Source organism: Cupressus sempervirens, chromosome 5, assembly GCF_028749045.1.
Source record: "Cupressus sempervirens isolate cs-2001-9-10 chromosome 5, ASM2874904v1, whole genome shotgun sequence".
NCBI classification, from domain to species: Eukaryota; Viridiplantae; Streptophyta; class Pinopsida; order Cupressales; family Cupressaceae; genus Cupressus; species Cupressus sempervirens.
This window is the reverse complement of record NC_143122.1, coordinates 138,304,844-138,322,655: the sequence shown is the minus strand read 5'-3', so window position 1 is coordinate 138,322,655 and position 17,812 is coordinate 138,304,844. Positions and strand designations below refer to the sequence as shown.

The 17,812-nt window shown below is 35.9% G+C and overlaps 1 protein-coding gene across 1 annotated transcript in view; it reads left to right on the top strand.

Moving 5' to 3' along the window:
- Positions 1 to 578: 578 nt before the first annotated feature.
- The window catches only part of LOC149554879 (uncharacterized), a 98,247-nt gene continuing 81,013 nt past the window's right edge, over positions 579 to 17,812 (top strand). The window contains exons 1-2 of the mRNA XM_089828883.1: positions 579 to 742; positions 7,824 to 7,895. Of these exons, the coding sequence (XP_089685009.1) occupies positions 605 to 742; positions 7,824 to 7,895 (210 nt within the window). The 5' untranslated portion in view covers positions 579 to 604. The remainder of the gene's footprint in view (positions 743 to 7,823; positions 7,896 to 17,812) is intronic.

Sequence of the window (17,812 nt, the reverse complement as noted above, 5' to 3'; positions counted from 1 at the left end):
CATAAGCCATAAGAATGAACGAAACATGTAACACTCATTGGATCTAGGTGATTCTCACAGAGGTGAAACACTAAGACTTCATAGGAGGTCACCCATTCTAGCACTACTTAGGTTGATAAAATTATATGGTTTTAGCAAATTTGTCATTGAACATAATGATAAAAATAGTTGTAGTTGTTGTACAAAAGAAAAAAAGTAGTCATCTAAATTATAATTTTGAGCAACTACTACAACCATTACAACTTATGTCCGAAAAAATAAATATTAGCAAGGTGACATAAATAAAATTAAAAATTATTTATGCCTATCTATACAAATAAATTATATAACATATTAACTCAATTTGTAAAATTATAAATATATTTTTAACTAATAAAAGAAGTTACCCCACTGTCCCAAAAGAGCAACCATTTCCAACTTTAAATTTGATCGCGAAACACATTACCCAATTGTTCCCTATAATGTATGTGATGTCCCAACGAAACACGCTAAAAGAGAATGAACAAGAAAAGTCCTAGCCAGGTAAAATAAAAAATCCTTCCCCGCTATATTATCACAATTTAATTAGAGCAGGTTTCACTATGCTCCCTGGGAAAGCGTGATTATGGATGAAAATTCTTCCCAAAATAACCCCAATAACCAAAGCAGCAACAGAGACAGAAGAATGGCAACAGCGGAGCAGCTAGTGTTGGAGCTTACCATTCCCGAGCACAGGGAAAATGCTCTCCTCGATCTCTCCAAGGTACCTACCCGCTTGTAACTCCTATTTTAAATTTCTCCTGGATATCCATGGTTACAAATCCCTAATTTGAAGTTTCTCGAAGACATCCGTCTCTATAAAACCCTGGTTTCAAAATTTTATCAGGTTCCCTTATATTCAAGACTCTGTGTTGGGTTTTCTCCACGGTACCATTTTCGTAAAAACACACTTTTTGATTTTATTATTTTGTTTGTTGAGGTGTTCTTTGTTAAATTGAACCCCAACTTGATAATAATATTCATAGTCGAGACTCGAAGGCACTTGTACTACAGTCATGTCTGACGTTGTCGACTTGTCTTCGGGGTTTCTTTTTGATCGAGGCGTTCTAAAAATTGAATTAGATTTTTTTTAAGAGAATGCTGTTTGTCTTTTTGGAATTTTATAAGTCGAATTGAATTCCAATTTCGCTTTTTCAGTTTTGCCCTTAATTTTTCAACTTTGCCCGTACAGACAATTTACATATCGTTAAATTTAGCTAGAATGAATTCTTGTGAGCACTTGTGTGTTTAAAGGTTTTTCTGGGGCCAATCTTTGTTTTAGAAATGGCTTCTTTATGATTATGCAGAGACCTGAGATTCTACTAATTTTGCGAGTCCTACTAATTACTGTTGACAGGATAGCACATCTTTATCTTGGCATAAATGTCTTTTAATCCCTTACCTTTTTTTAAGCTTGGTAAGTCTTTGCTCAGCTTATGAGCTGCGAGTTGGTCTAAGTTGAATGTTGTTTTTTTCCTGAACCAATCTTGGGGTCAGCAAGTGGGATGGCTAATACAAAATATAGGGAAAATCTAAAGTGCTCATATGGGAACATGGATGAAGCATGCATATATTCATTATAGAATGTTAACATATTACGTTTTGAAATGTTCCTTTTTAGGATCCCCTTATACTTTGACCTAAATTCACAAAACCAAAATGGAACAAAAGCAGATATGTAATTAGAGACATAATTCTTACTTTAATAAGATGAGGTAAGCTGTATAAATATCTGAAGTCCAATTTCTCATATCAAGTTGATCTGTTAGATCAATCTCCTCTATCAAATGGATTTTTTCTGCTCAATCTGATCTTAAAATCTGAATAGTACACTTTTATTGTTGCTCCTCATTATTTGCTTGGAATTAGCACCTTTCATTAGAATTGAGTCTCCATTTGTCGTGGTTGCCTTTGAGAATAATATATTAACACGAATTGCTCTCCTAGGATGTCCTCAAATGAAACATCCTCCCCTTTATATCTTCCAATGCGGGGAAGAGTCAGACCTCTTTATCCTGGTTTCCCTTTGAAAGAGTCATAAACCTTCACATTTACCACCTTTTCAAAGAGGCACAACCTTTCATAACTTTGGCACTTCGAAAGAATCACTTCCTTACTTTCTTCTCTATTCTTATTTTCTCTTCTATTAATTCTTCCTTACTTCACACCTTTTCTCTTCCTTCCTCTCTCGCTTTTCAATTGAATTTCTCCTCCCCTTTTATATCTCGCGTTTGAGGGAGACAGAAATTTTTATTTCATGGCTTTTGATCCTTCGTTAACTTTTCTAAATTTAGTCATATTCTATTTTAATTTTGTTATTATATATATATATTTTAATTCTTTTATAATTATTTATTATATATTCTTATTGCAAAAAGGGGACATCAGACATTTGTGTTCAGAATTCATTGTTAATACTCAATATACTTTCAGAATTTAATAAGTTCAAGTTTCATCGTCAATATATGCATTTGATATTAAACAAATAACATGCAAAATATCCAAAGGGTACACTCCTTCCATATGGTTTCATTGCCAATGACTATAGGAAACTACAGAGAAAAACAAAGTACATTGCTGCCTTGTAATCTGCATCTCCCTACATTGCATCAAATCAAAGCTCTCAACTGAGTCATTGCCATTGTCACAGTCCATTGCATCCAATAGAACCCAAATCCATCCCCTTGTTCTCTCCTCACCAACCTGTGCCATGCTTTAAGATCAACATCCCAACTGTAGAGTTGTAGTCTATTGAAACTGATGATGAAGTTGAAGAGCACTTATGCATGACCATTAACTTCTTTGTTTGTCTTGAGGTAACTCAACTCCTCTTGATGGAGTGAATAAATCCACAATCTAGATCGATTCCTCTTTGTTATAAAGGAACTGGCAGTCTGTACAATGAGGCGAGTTGCAAGCACCTTCCATTGTGATGAATCCTATTCATACCATGTCTAGGATCTAGTAGGGTCACTTTAAGCTAATATAGCTCTATCCAAAATTGTTTGTGGTATACTCAATGTTCGACCATGAAAAATTGCAAAGTCAAGGAATTGCATGTGATGTATTGAAGCCTGCTTCTCTAAATACATCTTATTGATGGCCTATGTGAACTTGTTTAAAACTTATTTGTCAGCACTTGGAGTTACCCTCCCATCCTTTGGTGCATTAGAGAAAAGACTACCATATGAAGCGCAATGTTCGTCATGCTCCACCTCTGCAACAAAATGGGCCTAATATGCTGCTTATGTAACCCCAATGTAGGATCCCTAGCCAAAATTGTTTGCTTTATCTTCCCAGATATGCTCCCAAATGTCTCAAGAATCTCTCCAAAACTAGTAAACTTTGTGTTGGCATAATTGACATGTTAGAAAATTTGAAAGTTGGAACATTGGACAATAATTTTAAAATATTTAAACCAAAAATTTAATATGAAAATCAGCAATCTAATATTTAATTCTTAAAAAATCAGCAATGTCTATCTCATAGTTGATGGAGTTCCTTGAGTATAGCTTGAAATGGGCCATCTAGTCCACTTTGAATTCACCATCATTATCTGTAGAGGCTCATGCACCTCAATCATCTTCTCTAATAAGATGAAGTAAGTGGCATAACTATGGTATATCCATTAAAAATCAAAATCAATATAAGGCTTACCGTAATTGGAATACAAATGTTTGAATTTTTTCAAATGTTTTCGAATATTGAAAGTAAAACAAAATGAAGTATGTGGCATACCTTGTCTCAATAGGTTTGAGGAACTTTTCGAAAATGTCTTAAAAAAGAGCAAGGTGTGCAAGTGAACATTTGATTTTTTCTAACTTCTGCCACCCTCGCTTCACCCAATCTATCTTGCTTATGCCAATGTATTGTTTAATGCATGCACTTGTCACGGGGTCCAAAAGATTTGCTTGTAAACACCATCCACCATCAAGCTCGCAAATTTGCACATATGTGCCGAGTCAATGATCACCTGTACTACATTAGCATGTTCAACCTTCTTAATGGAATCTCTTAAAATAAAAAAATAAACAGTCTGCATCCTTACACTTCCCTTAACAGCCCTTGAATATGAGAAAATAAGAATCAATAGGGCATATGACTATAATATTGTTGAGTGGCTGATGTCTATGATCAGTCCTCCCATCCATTACAATAGAGCAACCTATCCTCATCCAAGTTTGCCTCATGCCCTCCATTGGTACATTAAACTTGGAATCCTTTTTGCCTAGGAGGGTAGTACTTTGCTTGTGATCTTCTAGGATATGAACGAGGGACCAATAAAGGTTATATCTCTTACCGCTTGTTTGAAATAAGAGGAATGAGCCACATGAAATGGGATGGCAAAAAGAATTTGGCAATCAAATGCTTTGTAGCTTCTTGTGCTTGCACATTAAACATAGCTTCTTGTGATTGCACATTAAACATAGCTTCAATCGATGCTTCCTTGTCACCACTTTGCATCTTCTTTCCTTTTGTGCTAACTTGACTGCTACTAAGTGTGGATGACATAGGCATACATATTTTGAAATTAAAACAAAAGATGCTTAAGTAAAATAACTCATAAGTAAATAAAACTAAAGTAAAATAACTTACAAGTAAATAAAACTTTCTCTTGAATACAAATAAAGTAAATTAAAATAACTCTTAAGTAAATAAAATAACTTTAAAATAAGTCTTATGTATATAAATTAAAATAAAACAACTCTTTGGTAAATATAGCTCTTTAATAAAAATACTTTTGAAATAAATTGTAAAATGCACATAATAACTAAAGGTTGATATCTCTAATTGTTTTTCTAGTTTGATGTATTTAAGGTATCTACACTAGTTTCACATGGGGGACAAATTCCATTTGAACTAACATGGAAACTATTTTACTCTGTCCAAAGATTTTGGTTTTAACTTTTTGTCCCCTATAATTAGTTTGATGATGTGCTCTCTTTCACTGCTAAATTATTACCATTCACATATTTGGTCTTTTATTATTCACCATGTGATTTTCTAGTGTATGTAGGACTTAGGCAACCCCTTTGTCACTAAAATGAGATTTTTGATCTGTAATATGATTCTAGGATATTTTTCTTTTAATGAAATATCAAACTCTTAATCTAGTTTATAGATTTTATAACAAATTTCTGTTCAAGATTTTTACATTATACTAGTTATACTGTAGTTTCTAATACTTTTAATTTGATACCCAAGATATGTTATGGTAAATTGATGGTGTATCAAACAGAGTAGATGAAAGCTCCTTATATAGACTTACAAGGACAATGTTTCTATTATGAAACAATCGTGAACTAAAGATGAAAATAGAATCTACCCAATAAACCAAAGACTAATTAAGATGACCATTAAAGAAACATTACAATATTGTAATACCCTCCCATAATAGTCATTATCTACATACCTAGCAGAAGATTGTACATGTCTTGTGGTCATAATTTCTTAAGATGATTCTACTGCTGTCAAGATCCTCACCGTTTCTACAAAATGTAATCGACCAAGAGTAGCCAAAATCTGTCTAGAAAAAACAGTTTAGGTTGCCCCTTTCTTCAAAATGCTCTGTAACTAGAGACAAGAGCCTTCCACTGAGATGAGTCAGTCACCAACCCTCCCAGAATCTACAAAACTTCTGACTAAAAATCATCACAAAACATCCAACTAGATTTTGGATTACAGAGCTATCACTCCTTGCAGCCATAGACACACAACAAGAACAATTACCACAATTGAGGAAACATCGGCAAACCCTTCAAATTTTTATTGAAGAGCATGATGTCCTAGAACAGATTGCAAATAATCACATTTTTGAGGAAAAAATTGCTAAATCAAAGATTGCAAACCATTTTTTACTGGTGAAAACGGTAAAATCCCACAAAGGAATCCAACACAACTTTGTGAATTACAGAAATCCAAAAATGCTTTTTGAGGATAAAATCGAAAAACCTTTCTAGAAATTAGAGAGCCCTCCCTGATAGGAGCAAGCCCTTAGTTTTTGAGGAAAAATTATAAACCATTTTTTTTTCAAGGAAGAAAATTATTAAAACCAATGAATTTTTTTTAAAGGGAAAGATTTATGAAAACCCATCAGAATTTTTTGAAGTGAAAAAATTATGAAAACCCATAAGAGAAACCTTCATGTGGTGAAACATGAGACTTCATGTGGTTAACAACATATGCAAGAAACATGCAACTCACAAAAGCACATGCAAACAACATGCATGTACATACAAAAAAATGCAAATACATGCGAAAAAACATGCAAGGACATGCATGATGCAACCCTAAAAAATCAGACACTTTTGCTTAAACCATGAAACCACATGATCAAAACCCTCGACCAAGGTCACAGTTTTCAGCACAAGTCTTTGAAATGAACCATAAAATTTTCATAAAATGTCTCCAATGGTTAAAAAAGAAAAAAAAAATTCTGGAGAAAATTCCAAATCTTAAAGGTTAAATTTTTTCTTATACAAATCACCATATTTTATAAAATCCTATCAACCCACTCTGATACCATGTTATGGTAAATCGATGTTGTATTAAACAGAGCAAATGAAAGGTGATGATAGAAACTACCTAATAAACTAAAGATTAACTAAGATGATTATTAAAGAAACATTACTATATTGCAATAGGATATTCACGTTTGATGAAATATTGCACTGTTAATCTAATCTATAAATGCTATGACAAATTCTGTTCAAGTTTATTATTTTAATACAATTATACCAACACCTTGTTGATATGGTGGTTTGTTGTTGCAATTTTGTAGATGTTGTGAATTTATATTTACAATCCTAGTCAATGCATAAGATGTTATGTTTTATTGTCTAAATGTTCTCTGTACTGTTTTTGATCACTCATTTCCTGTCTATTAATAATAGATCCTTTTACCTTTTATTTGTTGTTGGAGAAATGTTGTCAAACAGTGACGACTTACAAAAATTACAGCAGAAGTTGAAAAGTCTTCCTCAGAAATTGGAAAGCTGGTTTCTCTATCATTGAAGTCTACAAATTTTAGCAAATCCATTCGATTTGAATTAGACTGAACTGTTCAAGAAAAGTGTGCAACAGGCCTAACAAGGCTATATTTCTATCCTAATAAATGGCAAAGTGTAGAAAAGAAGAAAGCCTCCATGAGACTACATGGAGGCCAACTCAGGACAACTTCAAGATCATTGTCCTTGCTATATATGGAAATGAACAGCCCTTCACATTGCTTACTCATCATTTTTCCAGCCCCTTTCATGTGAGGCCTAAGTACGTTTAGACTTTTTATAAGTTCCATTCTGTTCATTTAGACCTGAAGGCCACAGTGTAATTGAGTTTAGGTTCCCTACCTGTATGGTTGGTCTAGGGTTACAATTGTCAATATGACTGCATAAGCGACCAGTTATGATAAATGAAGTGTAATTGATGACATTTGTTCCTGCATTATTTCTTGATTTGTTCTTGTAAGTAGTACAGCTATAGAAATACAGGTACTTAATGCAAGGGTGCCTCTTTCAGGCTTATAGCAAATAATTTTAAGCACTTGTTGATTTTTTAGCGATTGTATTATAAGTTAGCATAGATCTTTGATCATCTTTCATGAAATTTAATATGTTCTAGCGAGCCACTCTGTACAAATCTTTGTAGAGTTGAGAATGCAATTTCCTGATCACTGGTTAGCGCTTTATTGTGAAATTTGGATAGTCCATCTAATGGAGTGGAGAGAAATTCTAGTGGTTGACTTGAAAATTTGTTGTTTTTTCAAGCTATGCATTTATATTTGACATGGTTTTTGTTTACGACAGAAACGTGAGCTGTTTCAAGATCTCGCTCCAATGCTTTGGCATTCTTTTGGTACTATTGCGGCTTTATTGCAGGTTTGGTTTTAGAAGACATCACTTTCACATTTTTGGTTTATTCATAATGTGCTTCTTTATGAATATCTAGATCACATTTTTACTGTAAAAATGTTCAATATTTTGATTCAGTCTTGCACACCTTTTTTATAGTGAGATTTTACTTTTTATATCTCAACCTTGTGAAACCAAGTAGTTCTAGTTATGTTATAAAGATGATTAAATTTGTTGCTTTGTCAATAATTTATAAATTGATTTTCTAAAGGCAAATGATCTTAATCTTTAAACAAATGTTGTAAGACAGAATGAATGAAGGAATTTTAGTGACACCCATGAGACCGTCTAAGGGACCAAGAGAAAACAAATTAATCTGCATGCTGAATTTTCTCAATGTTGACCCTTTTGTTGTGGATCCAAAGTAAGAATGTAGCTGTTTTGTGTACTATTGCCTCTTCAAATAGCTCATTCAGACTGTTCAATTTTAAGTTGTCTTTGTATTGACTGCGGATATACTTGTATGTTAGACAGTATTTGATAAAATGCCATGCAGTTTCCACCACCCGTTTGCTGCTAAAATTACAGGTTCTTTCCTACCACACCTCTTTGCGTACTGTTCATCTACTAGTTTCACATCACAAATGATGAGAGCTGGTCCTTAGTTGAGCAATTCAAATTTTGGCCTTACTTTTAATTGTGGTTCTTAAATAGTCTTTTATCATCCATTCCCACATTCTTTGACATAATATGCTTTTTTTCTTCCTGTCTTTTTTGTTTGCATTGCATTCTTGAATTTTTTCAATACCCACTTTTTTATCTCCTCATTAGTGTTTGGATACTCAATGAAGATTTTTGTCTCATTTGTCCATCCACTTGCCGTTTTTTTCCATGTTTTCTGTCTACGTTCTAGCTCCTCTTCAACCACCTTCTTTGGCTAGCAATGCTTATCCTATTACAATAATAGATAATCGTCTATTATTAGTTAATGGTAATCTATTGTAAATATTTAGTTAGCTTTAGTTTGCTTTCGTGTTTTTAGTTTTCTCTGTCAGAATAGAATGTTTCTATTCTTTACGATTGTTTCTTAAGGAAACATTGTTTTATTCTTTTGTATACAATGACCTTTTGGTCTTTGTTAATAACAAGCAAGTATTTTACCAATTACTTCCGTAATATGGTATCAGAGCTAACACTTCAATTTTTTTCAAAAATTCTATAATTTCTTTTTGAAATTATTTGCTTCAAAATTTTTGGAATTAATTCTGTGATTTCTCAAAAACCTGTCTAGGGTTTTCCGTTTTTGTGAAGAATTCGTGTGTTCACTATCTTTTTTAGGAATTTTTTCGGAAAAAAATGTCCGCTGAAAATCGCAAATCTGGAGGATGTTTTATCTACAACTCGCGAGCTCCAAAATCGTGAGTGGAACATGGTTTGGTGTTTTTAGTTTTTGGTGTTTTATCCTTTGCAAATTGCGACTGGAACATGTTTGTTTCCACATTGCAACCCGCGCGATTTCTTGCTCAATTTGTGACTGCAACTCGCGGCACAACTGGTGCCCTCGTTTCTTCAAGTTGCCGTTTTTCATCTAGCTGCATTTTCTACTGAAAGAAGCAACATTCTTTGCATTCATTTCTGTAGCTGCGATCTAGAACTTAAACCGACGGTTTTTGCCTTCAAAATTGTCACTTTTTTGGCCTACAAACACCATTTTTCTACAAATTTGAGCTTTCATTACTGTCGACTTCGTTTTTTTTCGAAACCCTGATTTTTGACCTTGAATTTTTTTTTGATTATAGATTCTTGGTGGGTTTTTTGAGAGCTCAATTGGGTTGTAGTCCGTTTTTTTGGGTGCCTCATTTTTTAGTACCTCCTTTTTCGAGCCAGCAAATCCAGAAAACGAAGCCATATTCCTTCTGGGTTTACAACTGGTGCACTCGTTTCTTCAAGTTGCCGTTTTTCTTCTGGCTGCGTTTTCTATTGAAAGAAGCCCATTCTTTGCGTTCATTTCTATAGCTGTGATCTAGAACTCAAACTGATGGTTTTTGCCTTCAAAATTGTCACTTTTTTGGCCTAAAAACACCATTTTTCTGCAAATTCGAGCTTTCATTGTTGCCGACTACGTTCTTTTCGAAACCTTGATTTTAGACCTTGAAAAAAAATTGATTATAGATTCTTGGTGGGTTTTTCGAGAGCTCAACTGGGTTGTCGTTTGTTTTTTCTAGGTGCCTTGTTTTTTGTACTTTGTTTTTTGAACCAGGAGATCCAGAAAACGATACCATATTCCTTCTGGGTTTTTCGAGCTCTCTTCTAGGTCACTCTTCGACTATGTTACCCCAGGTTTTCGAGATGTGGGGACGGGGAAACGAGTTTCTGAGACGGATTTTTTTTTCTTGGAGCAGGGGATGGCAGGGGGAACAACTATATAAAAAGTAGGGAAAATTTTAAATATACAGGGAAATTTTAAATATTCATATTAAAACATGGATAACGCATGCTTATATAAATTATAGAACCTTAACATATAATGTTTGTGTTAAATAATTTAACTTTAGAGTTCGCATGAGAGTGGAAATCAAACAAATGATCAAAATTGAAACATTAATTTTATGGGACAGCCAAGGGAAAGGTTTTCGGAAGTTTGCAAGTTTCCATGACGGGAGGGCATGGGGACGGGGTCAATTGTTGCCGAAAATGCGTCCCTGGGTAACATAGCTCTCCAATTTTTTTGGGTCTTCCATTTTTTGCCTCGAAGAATGTGCCTTCACAACTGTTCACTGTTTTTCATTGAAAAATGTGACATGGCATCTTTGACAAACATTCTACTCAAGCACAACTCCAAATTCAATGGTCAAAATTATAGCACTTGGAAGCAGCAGATCATCACAATTTTTGAATATCAGAACACCGATCAACTTGTATTGGGTGTTACGAAGCGTTCGACTGCTCCTAGTTCTGATCAGGATACATGGGATCTAAATAATCGAGAGGCAATGATGCTTCTCAAATTATCCATGGTTGATGATCAGCTTTCTCAGATTCTATCTGGCAAGATAGTTGCCGAGGTTTGGACACATCTCAAAGGTCTTCATGAGACTTCTGACAAAAGCAAGGCCTTCTTTTTGAAAAACACTCTGTTTTCTATTGTCATGGATGAGCGCACCTCGCTCTAGGCACACTTGAATCGGATTTAGGAAATCCATGATCAGTTACTTGCCATCGGTCGCAAGATGGAGGAAGAGGATATTGTGGTTATCACTCATTGGAGTTTATCAAAGTCCTATGAGTATTTTATCAAGATTCTCAACATCACATCTTCTGGTGTTGATTTGAAGTTCATTGATCTCTGCACACTACTGCTTCAACAAGATCGGTGGAAACAACAATTCGGTAGTAGCTCCAGTTACACCTCGATAGAGCAAGCCTTTGCTGCGTAATCCTTTCAGAAGAATAAAGGCAAGTTTCAACAACCATCTCAGCAGAAGTCTTCTGCTCTAGCATCAGATGGTTCCTGAAAGAAGAACATTCAATGCAACTACTGCCACAAGTTTGGACACATGAAGGTTGAATGTCGGAAATGCTTAGCTACACAGTCAAAGCAATCAGGTTCGCAGCCCAAAGCAAACAACGCAGAGCACACTGAGCAAGCGGAATTTGCCTCTTACACCTTCATGGCTAAAAGACCTACAGATCATGTGAAGTTGTCTGCCTGGTACAGTCATTCAGGTGACTCGTCATTTCACTCACCGTAGAGACTGGTTTACGGACTACTAGCCTTATTTAGACTCTGTTATTTTTGGTGGCGGAGAAGAGTACACGGTTGTCGGCAAAGGCAACATTCAGATTCAACCTGCTAGGAGGAATCTCATATTCCTTGATGTGTATTGCTTCCAGGGATGAAACTAAATCTACTCTCAGTTAGTCAGTTGCTACGACATTCTCCACACTTGGATGTCACCTTTAGTTCACGTCAGGGCACCATCACTGATCGGGCAACTCAGTCTATTGTTGCAGTGGGTCTTGAGAATCATGGTCTTTTTAGACTTACTGATTCTAATGATTCTCGGGACTTAGCTATGGTTGCTCGGTGGTCTTCTGTTAGTACACTTTGGCATTAGCGACATGGGCACTTAAATGTGCATTATCTCTCTCAGCTTGCTTGGGATGAGCTTCTTGGATTGCTAGAGATTTAGACTCAACGGCTTGGAGTTTGTGATGCATGCCAGGCTGGGAAGCAACATCGCACACCTTTCACCATTGGCAATTCATGGCGAGCTCCTCAGGTATTTTAGCTTGTTCATGCCGATATCTGCGGCCCTATGGCCACTCCTTCTGTTCTTGGGTCCAGGTATTTTCTGTTGTTTGTTGATGATTTTAGTAGAAAAATGTGGGTGTATTTCCTTAAAAAGAAATCAGATGCTTTTCCTGCATTTCAGAAGTTTAAACCTTTAGTTGAAAAAGAGTCTGGGAAATCTATTATTACTCTTAGATCAGACAATGGGGGGGAATTTTGTTCAATTTTTTTCTCTAGCTTCTTGGATACACATGGCATCAAACGCCAGTTAACTACACCCCACAGGCCACAACAAAATAGTGTAGTTGAACATCGAAACATGACAATCATCGAGATGGCTCGATCCATGCTCAAACACAAACATGTTCCGAGGAAGTTTTGGGCAGAAGTAGTTAACACTGCCGTTTATCTGTTGAACTAGTCACCCACAGTGGTGGTCAAAGGTAAAACTTCGGAAGAGGCCTGGTCAGGTGGCAAGCCCAAAATCAGTCACTTGAAGTTTTTTGGCTCCCTTGCTTTTATTTGGATCCTTGATGCGTCACGCACCAAGTTGGATGCCAAGAGTCAGAAACTCATGCTTGCTGGATATAGTAGTCTTCACAAAGCCTACCCGCCTGATCGATGTAGAGACATCTCGTCTCATCTACAATCGTGATGTAGTCATTGATGAGCAGCGAGAACCTTTCATGCCGTTTTCTCCTGTTCATGATTCGGCATACTAGCCTATGAAGGGTCATGATTTGGGAGTTCGACTTCCATTAGATCCACCTGATGGGAGGGCTCTAGTAGCTCCTGTAACTCCAATTATACCAATGATACCTGTAAAGACACCTTCGGCTTCTCCTGCAGTATCACCTTGATTTGTAGATGCTTCACCTGAGTTTGATCTCGATTCTTCTGATGAGGACCTCGGTCACGAAGCATCTCCTGATACTAATGTTGGTCATTCTCCTATCCAGCCTAAGTGGTGGGCTAAGACACTTGCTGATTTTCATGATGATGAGCTCATAGATAGGAGAATTGTTCGGAAAAAAGAGCAAAACTACAGAGTCTGTTCACTTTGTTCTCATGGCCAACATTCATAGTGTGTTTGAACCTTAAACATATTTCGAGGCTAAAAGAATTCTAGAGTGGAACAAGCCATGGCATCTGAACGCTAGAGCCTGCTGAAGAACAACACTTGGGTCCTTTCTGATCTTCTACCAGGGAAGAAACCCATTGGCTGCAAATGGGTATACAAAATCATATACAAATCGGATGGTACTTTGGACAAGTACAAAGCTTGTTTAGTGGCAAAGAGCTTTTCTCAGCGTCAGGGCATTGATTATGAGGAGACCTTTGCTCCTATTGGAAAGATGAGCACCATCAGATTGGTCCTAGCCATGACAACACAGTTTGGCTGGAAGGTCCATCAAATGGACGTCAAGAGTGCTTTTTTAAATGGTGATCTCCATGAAGAGGTCTACATGATGTTGCCTCCTGGTTTCAAGGTTATTGGTAAGTGATCAAGGCTTCAAGAGGAGTTCTTCATACTCAAATCTGTACATCAAGACTACTGACAGTGATATCATCCTTTTGGTTATTTATGTGGATGATTTGATCATCATTGTTAGTTCGACATCTCTAATTCAGGGAATCAAACATAAGTTATGCCAATCTTTTGATATGACAGACCTTGGGCTCATGCATTATTGCCTAGGTGTTGAAGTTTGGCAACAGTCTTCTGGTATATTCATCTCTCAGTCCAAATATGCCAGGGCCCTGGTAGACAAATTTCGTATGCAGATTGCAAGCTTGCATCTACACCTATGGAGAAAGGTCTCAAATTATCCATAAAGTCTGATTCTCCTTCCATTGGTGATACTACGTATAGGTAACTAGTAGGCAGCCTCATCTACCTCTCTGCTACTAGGCCTAATATCAGGTTCGCAGTTAGCTATATTTCATGCTTTATGACAGCAACTAAGGTTGATCATTGGATGGCAGCAAAACGTGTGCTTCGTTATGTGAAGGGTACTTCAGATTATGGACTTTTATACTCTCGAAGCTCTAATCCTAAACTCAGTGGGTTCATAGATTCAGATTGGGCAGGCTCTGTTGATGATAAAAAGTCAACTTCTAGATATGTGTTCAGTTTGGGATTCAGTGCAGTCACAGGGACCAGTAAGAAGAAGCAGACAGTTTCTCTCTCCTCTACATAGGCCGAATATAGAGAAACTGTTAAGGTAGGATATGAAGTTTTTTGGCTTCGTCAGGTGCTTGGAGATATGCAAATGTCACCAACAGGACCAACTATTCTATTTGTTGACAAGTTAGCACGAAATCCAATCTTACATGAACGAAACAAGCATGTGGATGTTCATTGTCATTACATACGACCGTTGGTTGAAGACGAGACTATGGATTTGCAGTATGTTCCTACGACAAATTAGACTGCAGACATTTTCACCAAGCCTCTTGGTCCCAATAAGTTTGTCAAATTTAGAGGGCAACTGGGTGTTTTAGATAGATTAACCATTAAGAGAGGGTATTACAATAATAGATAATTGTCTAATATTAGTTAATGATAATCTATTGTAAATATATAGTTAGCTTTAGTTTGTTTTCGCTTTTTTAGCTTTCTCTATTAGAATAGAATGTTTCTATTCTTTACGATCATTTCCTAAGGAAACATCGTTTTATTCTTTTGTATGTAATGACCTTTCGGTCTCTGTTAATAACAAGCAAGTATTTTACCAATTACTTACATAATATATCCATGTTACCAACTCTTTTTGTTAACGTTTTCTTTGAAAATAATGACAAACAATGATAAACAAAATAAAAACCACTAAGACAAAACAAGTTATCCTACGAAAACTCTTTAACTTGAGGGGGAAAACCTATCCACACCAAAAATATCTCTTTTATTAAATAAAAATAAAGCTCTAAGTACAATGCTTCTATTTCAATACATAACTTATCATGCAAAACAATGATCTATATCTCTTGAACTGAGAGACTCTTCATATCATAGCCAAAAGTCTCTTCATTTTCCAAATGTGTGACATCATATTTCCGAATGTATGTCAATTCATACCCTCAAACATGTCTCTTCATATTTCCAAATGCGAGTATATGAAAGAGCACCATGCAGGTTATTAGTATCTCCCGCAACTACAAACATTGACACTCCCTCTTAGTAAAGGAGATATCATTTGCATATTTCATGTCATCATGATAAACACAAGGGCTACACCAATATGTCAACAACAAAATTTTATCATGGATTTTCTCCAACATGAAATAGTCATCTCAGCAATGATGTTTACCATGGATACTCCCAGAGGGTGAAAGAACATAAAACTAAGTCATGGAGTCTCACACATGATGTTTATCATGGTTACTGCCAAAGGGTGGATCCACCATAGCTATTGTTAGAGGGTGGAATCAAGGACTTTCATCTCAAAATTCCCTTACAGAGAAGATTGCATTAACAAGGGATCACACCTCAACTTTTCCTTGACAGGGAAGAACCCATTAAGAAGGCACTGAACCTCGAACTTCTCCCTCACAGAGAAGAGCTCATTAGCAAGGGATTGCACCTCGAACTTCTCCCTCACAGAAAAGAACTCATTAACAAGGGATTGCACCTTGAACTTCTCCCTCATAGAGAAGAACTTATTAAAAAGGGATCGCACTTCGAACTTCTCCCTCACATAGAAGAACTCATTAATAAGGGATTGCACCTCAAACTTCTCCCTCATAGAGAATAACTCATGATCAAGGGTTGCACCTCAAACTTCTTCCTCACAGAGAAGAACTCATTACCAAGGGATTGCACCTCAAACTTCTCCCTCATAGAGAAGAACTCATTAAAGCACATAAAAGATCATTTGGATGCTGAGACTCACTCTCAACTGTTGAGAAATTTAGCCTCATAATGAATTGAAGCCAATTACATATGTAATATATATGTGTGTGTGTGTGTGTTGATGGATTTATGTTGATACCCTTTAATATGCCATTCCAGGAATATCACATTGAGATGATATATCTCCATATGCTTGAGAGCATAATGTGTTCCATAACAAATCCTCCCTCGCTAAGAGGGATTGTTAAGATTATAGCTATAGTCGGATTGATTTAATCGTAAGATACAATGTTGATATAATATTATAAATATATTATATTATATATATAATATATATAATACATATGTATTATATATAATACATATGTATATTGTATTGTTATTATATATTATCTAATAATGATTAATCTTAGTCTCCTACTCTTATATTTATAAGAGATTGGGATTTACATATGAACATACCTATAACAATGGCAGTGTAATTACATTTGCCGAAACCGATCCATGTTACTCAACATGGTATCAGAGCAAGGTTCCTTCTATAAAGACTAACAATTTGAAGGTAAATGAGAGAAAATGGAATAATCAATATACAATCCCTTCAAAGGAGGAGAAATCAAAACAACATCATCCAATGAATAAGAGTGTGATTGGAGACCTAACATAGATCCTAATGTGTAGCAGAGCAGAAGCCACAGGATGTTGTTGAGTAGTGAATTAGGGTTGTGATTGCTATGTTATGGGATGGCTACCTAGTGTCGAAGAAGCACAGGCAGGGATTTTGAAATGCTACGGTGCTCAAGCCTAGAAGACACACTGTTGGCATATCCAATCAGCATATGACTGCGTATTGGGAATGGAGGGAGCGCGGAAAAGAGGTTAACACACTCTGTTGAGACACGACAAGAATAATAGAGATTGCAATGTACGCATTTGAGCATTACTGAATAGCTTCATAACTTATACGGGACACAAAATTCCGTATTTGTAAATGCATATCGGGCCATATACTTCATACATACTTTCAAAACAAGACTAGGAGTATTCTACCCTTACCCGCTGAAAAGGAAACAAAGGAAAAACACATTCAAGAGAGTTGTGATGCCATTGGTTCGATCGACGACCCTATGAAATAGAGAATAGCTTAAACATTTGAACATGCCTAAGGAAATTATTATCGTTTAATATCTACAATAAACCTGACAATGGATAAAGTATATCCTTGACTTATAATAATGTTAACAGCCTTGTCACCACTACTAAGGGATTAATATATGCCATAGCCTAGGAGATAAAATTAAAATATGATTGAAAGGGTCGACACTTTGATTCCTTTGAATAATACATGCCACGACCAAAGAACATGCACTATAATGGGATTTTTTATTTCATGGAAAAAGAGAGCTTTTTATAAACATGCTTATAACCTTATACACATGGAAATAAAGTGCAGAAGGAAATGTATTGAATATGTTTGCTCAATCAAAATACCATATTCAAGTAGTATGAATGGCAAGGTGGCTCCTATGTATAAAGGTCTAGAGATTCCAAAGGTATGTCATGAAGGAGAGGTAGGATCCGCCACCAAGTAAACAATGTAAGGAGCCCTCTATTTAGTTGTCCATCACGTGGGAGGAGATCCTCAACATAATCACACATAATATTTTGTGTTAAGGAATATATTAGGAAGTGTGGTAAAGACTTTGGGTACCAATCCCATTGAGGTAAGCTTAATAGGTATATTATGTTACATGCTTTTTATTAGACACATTATTATATAAAGTAAAAAGGAAAGAC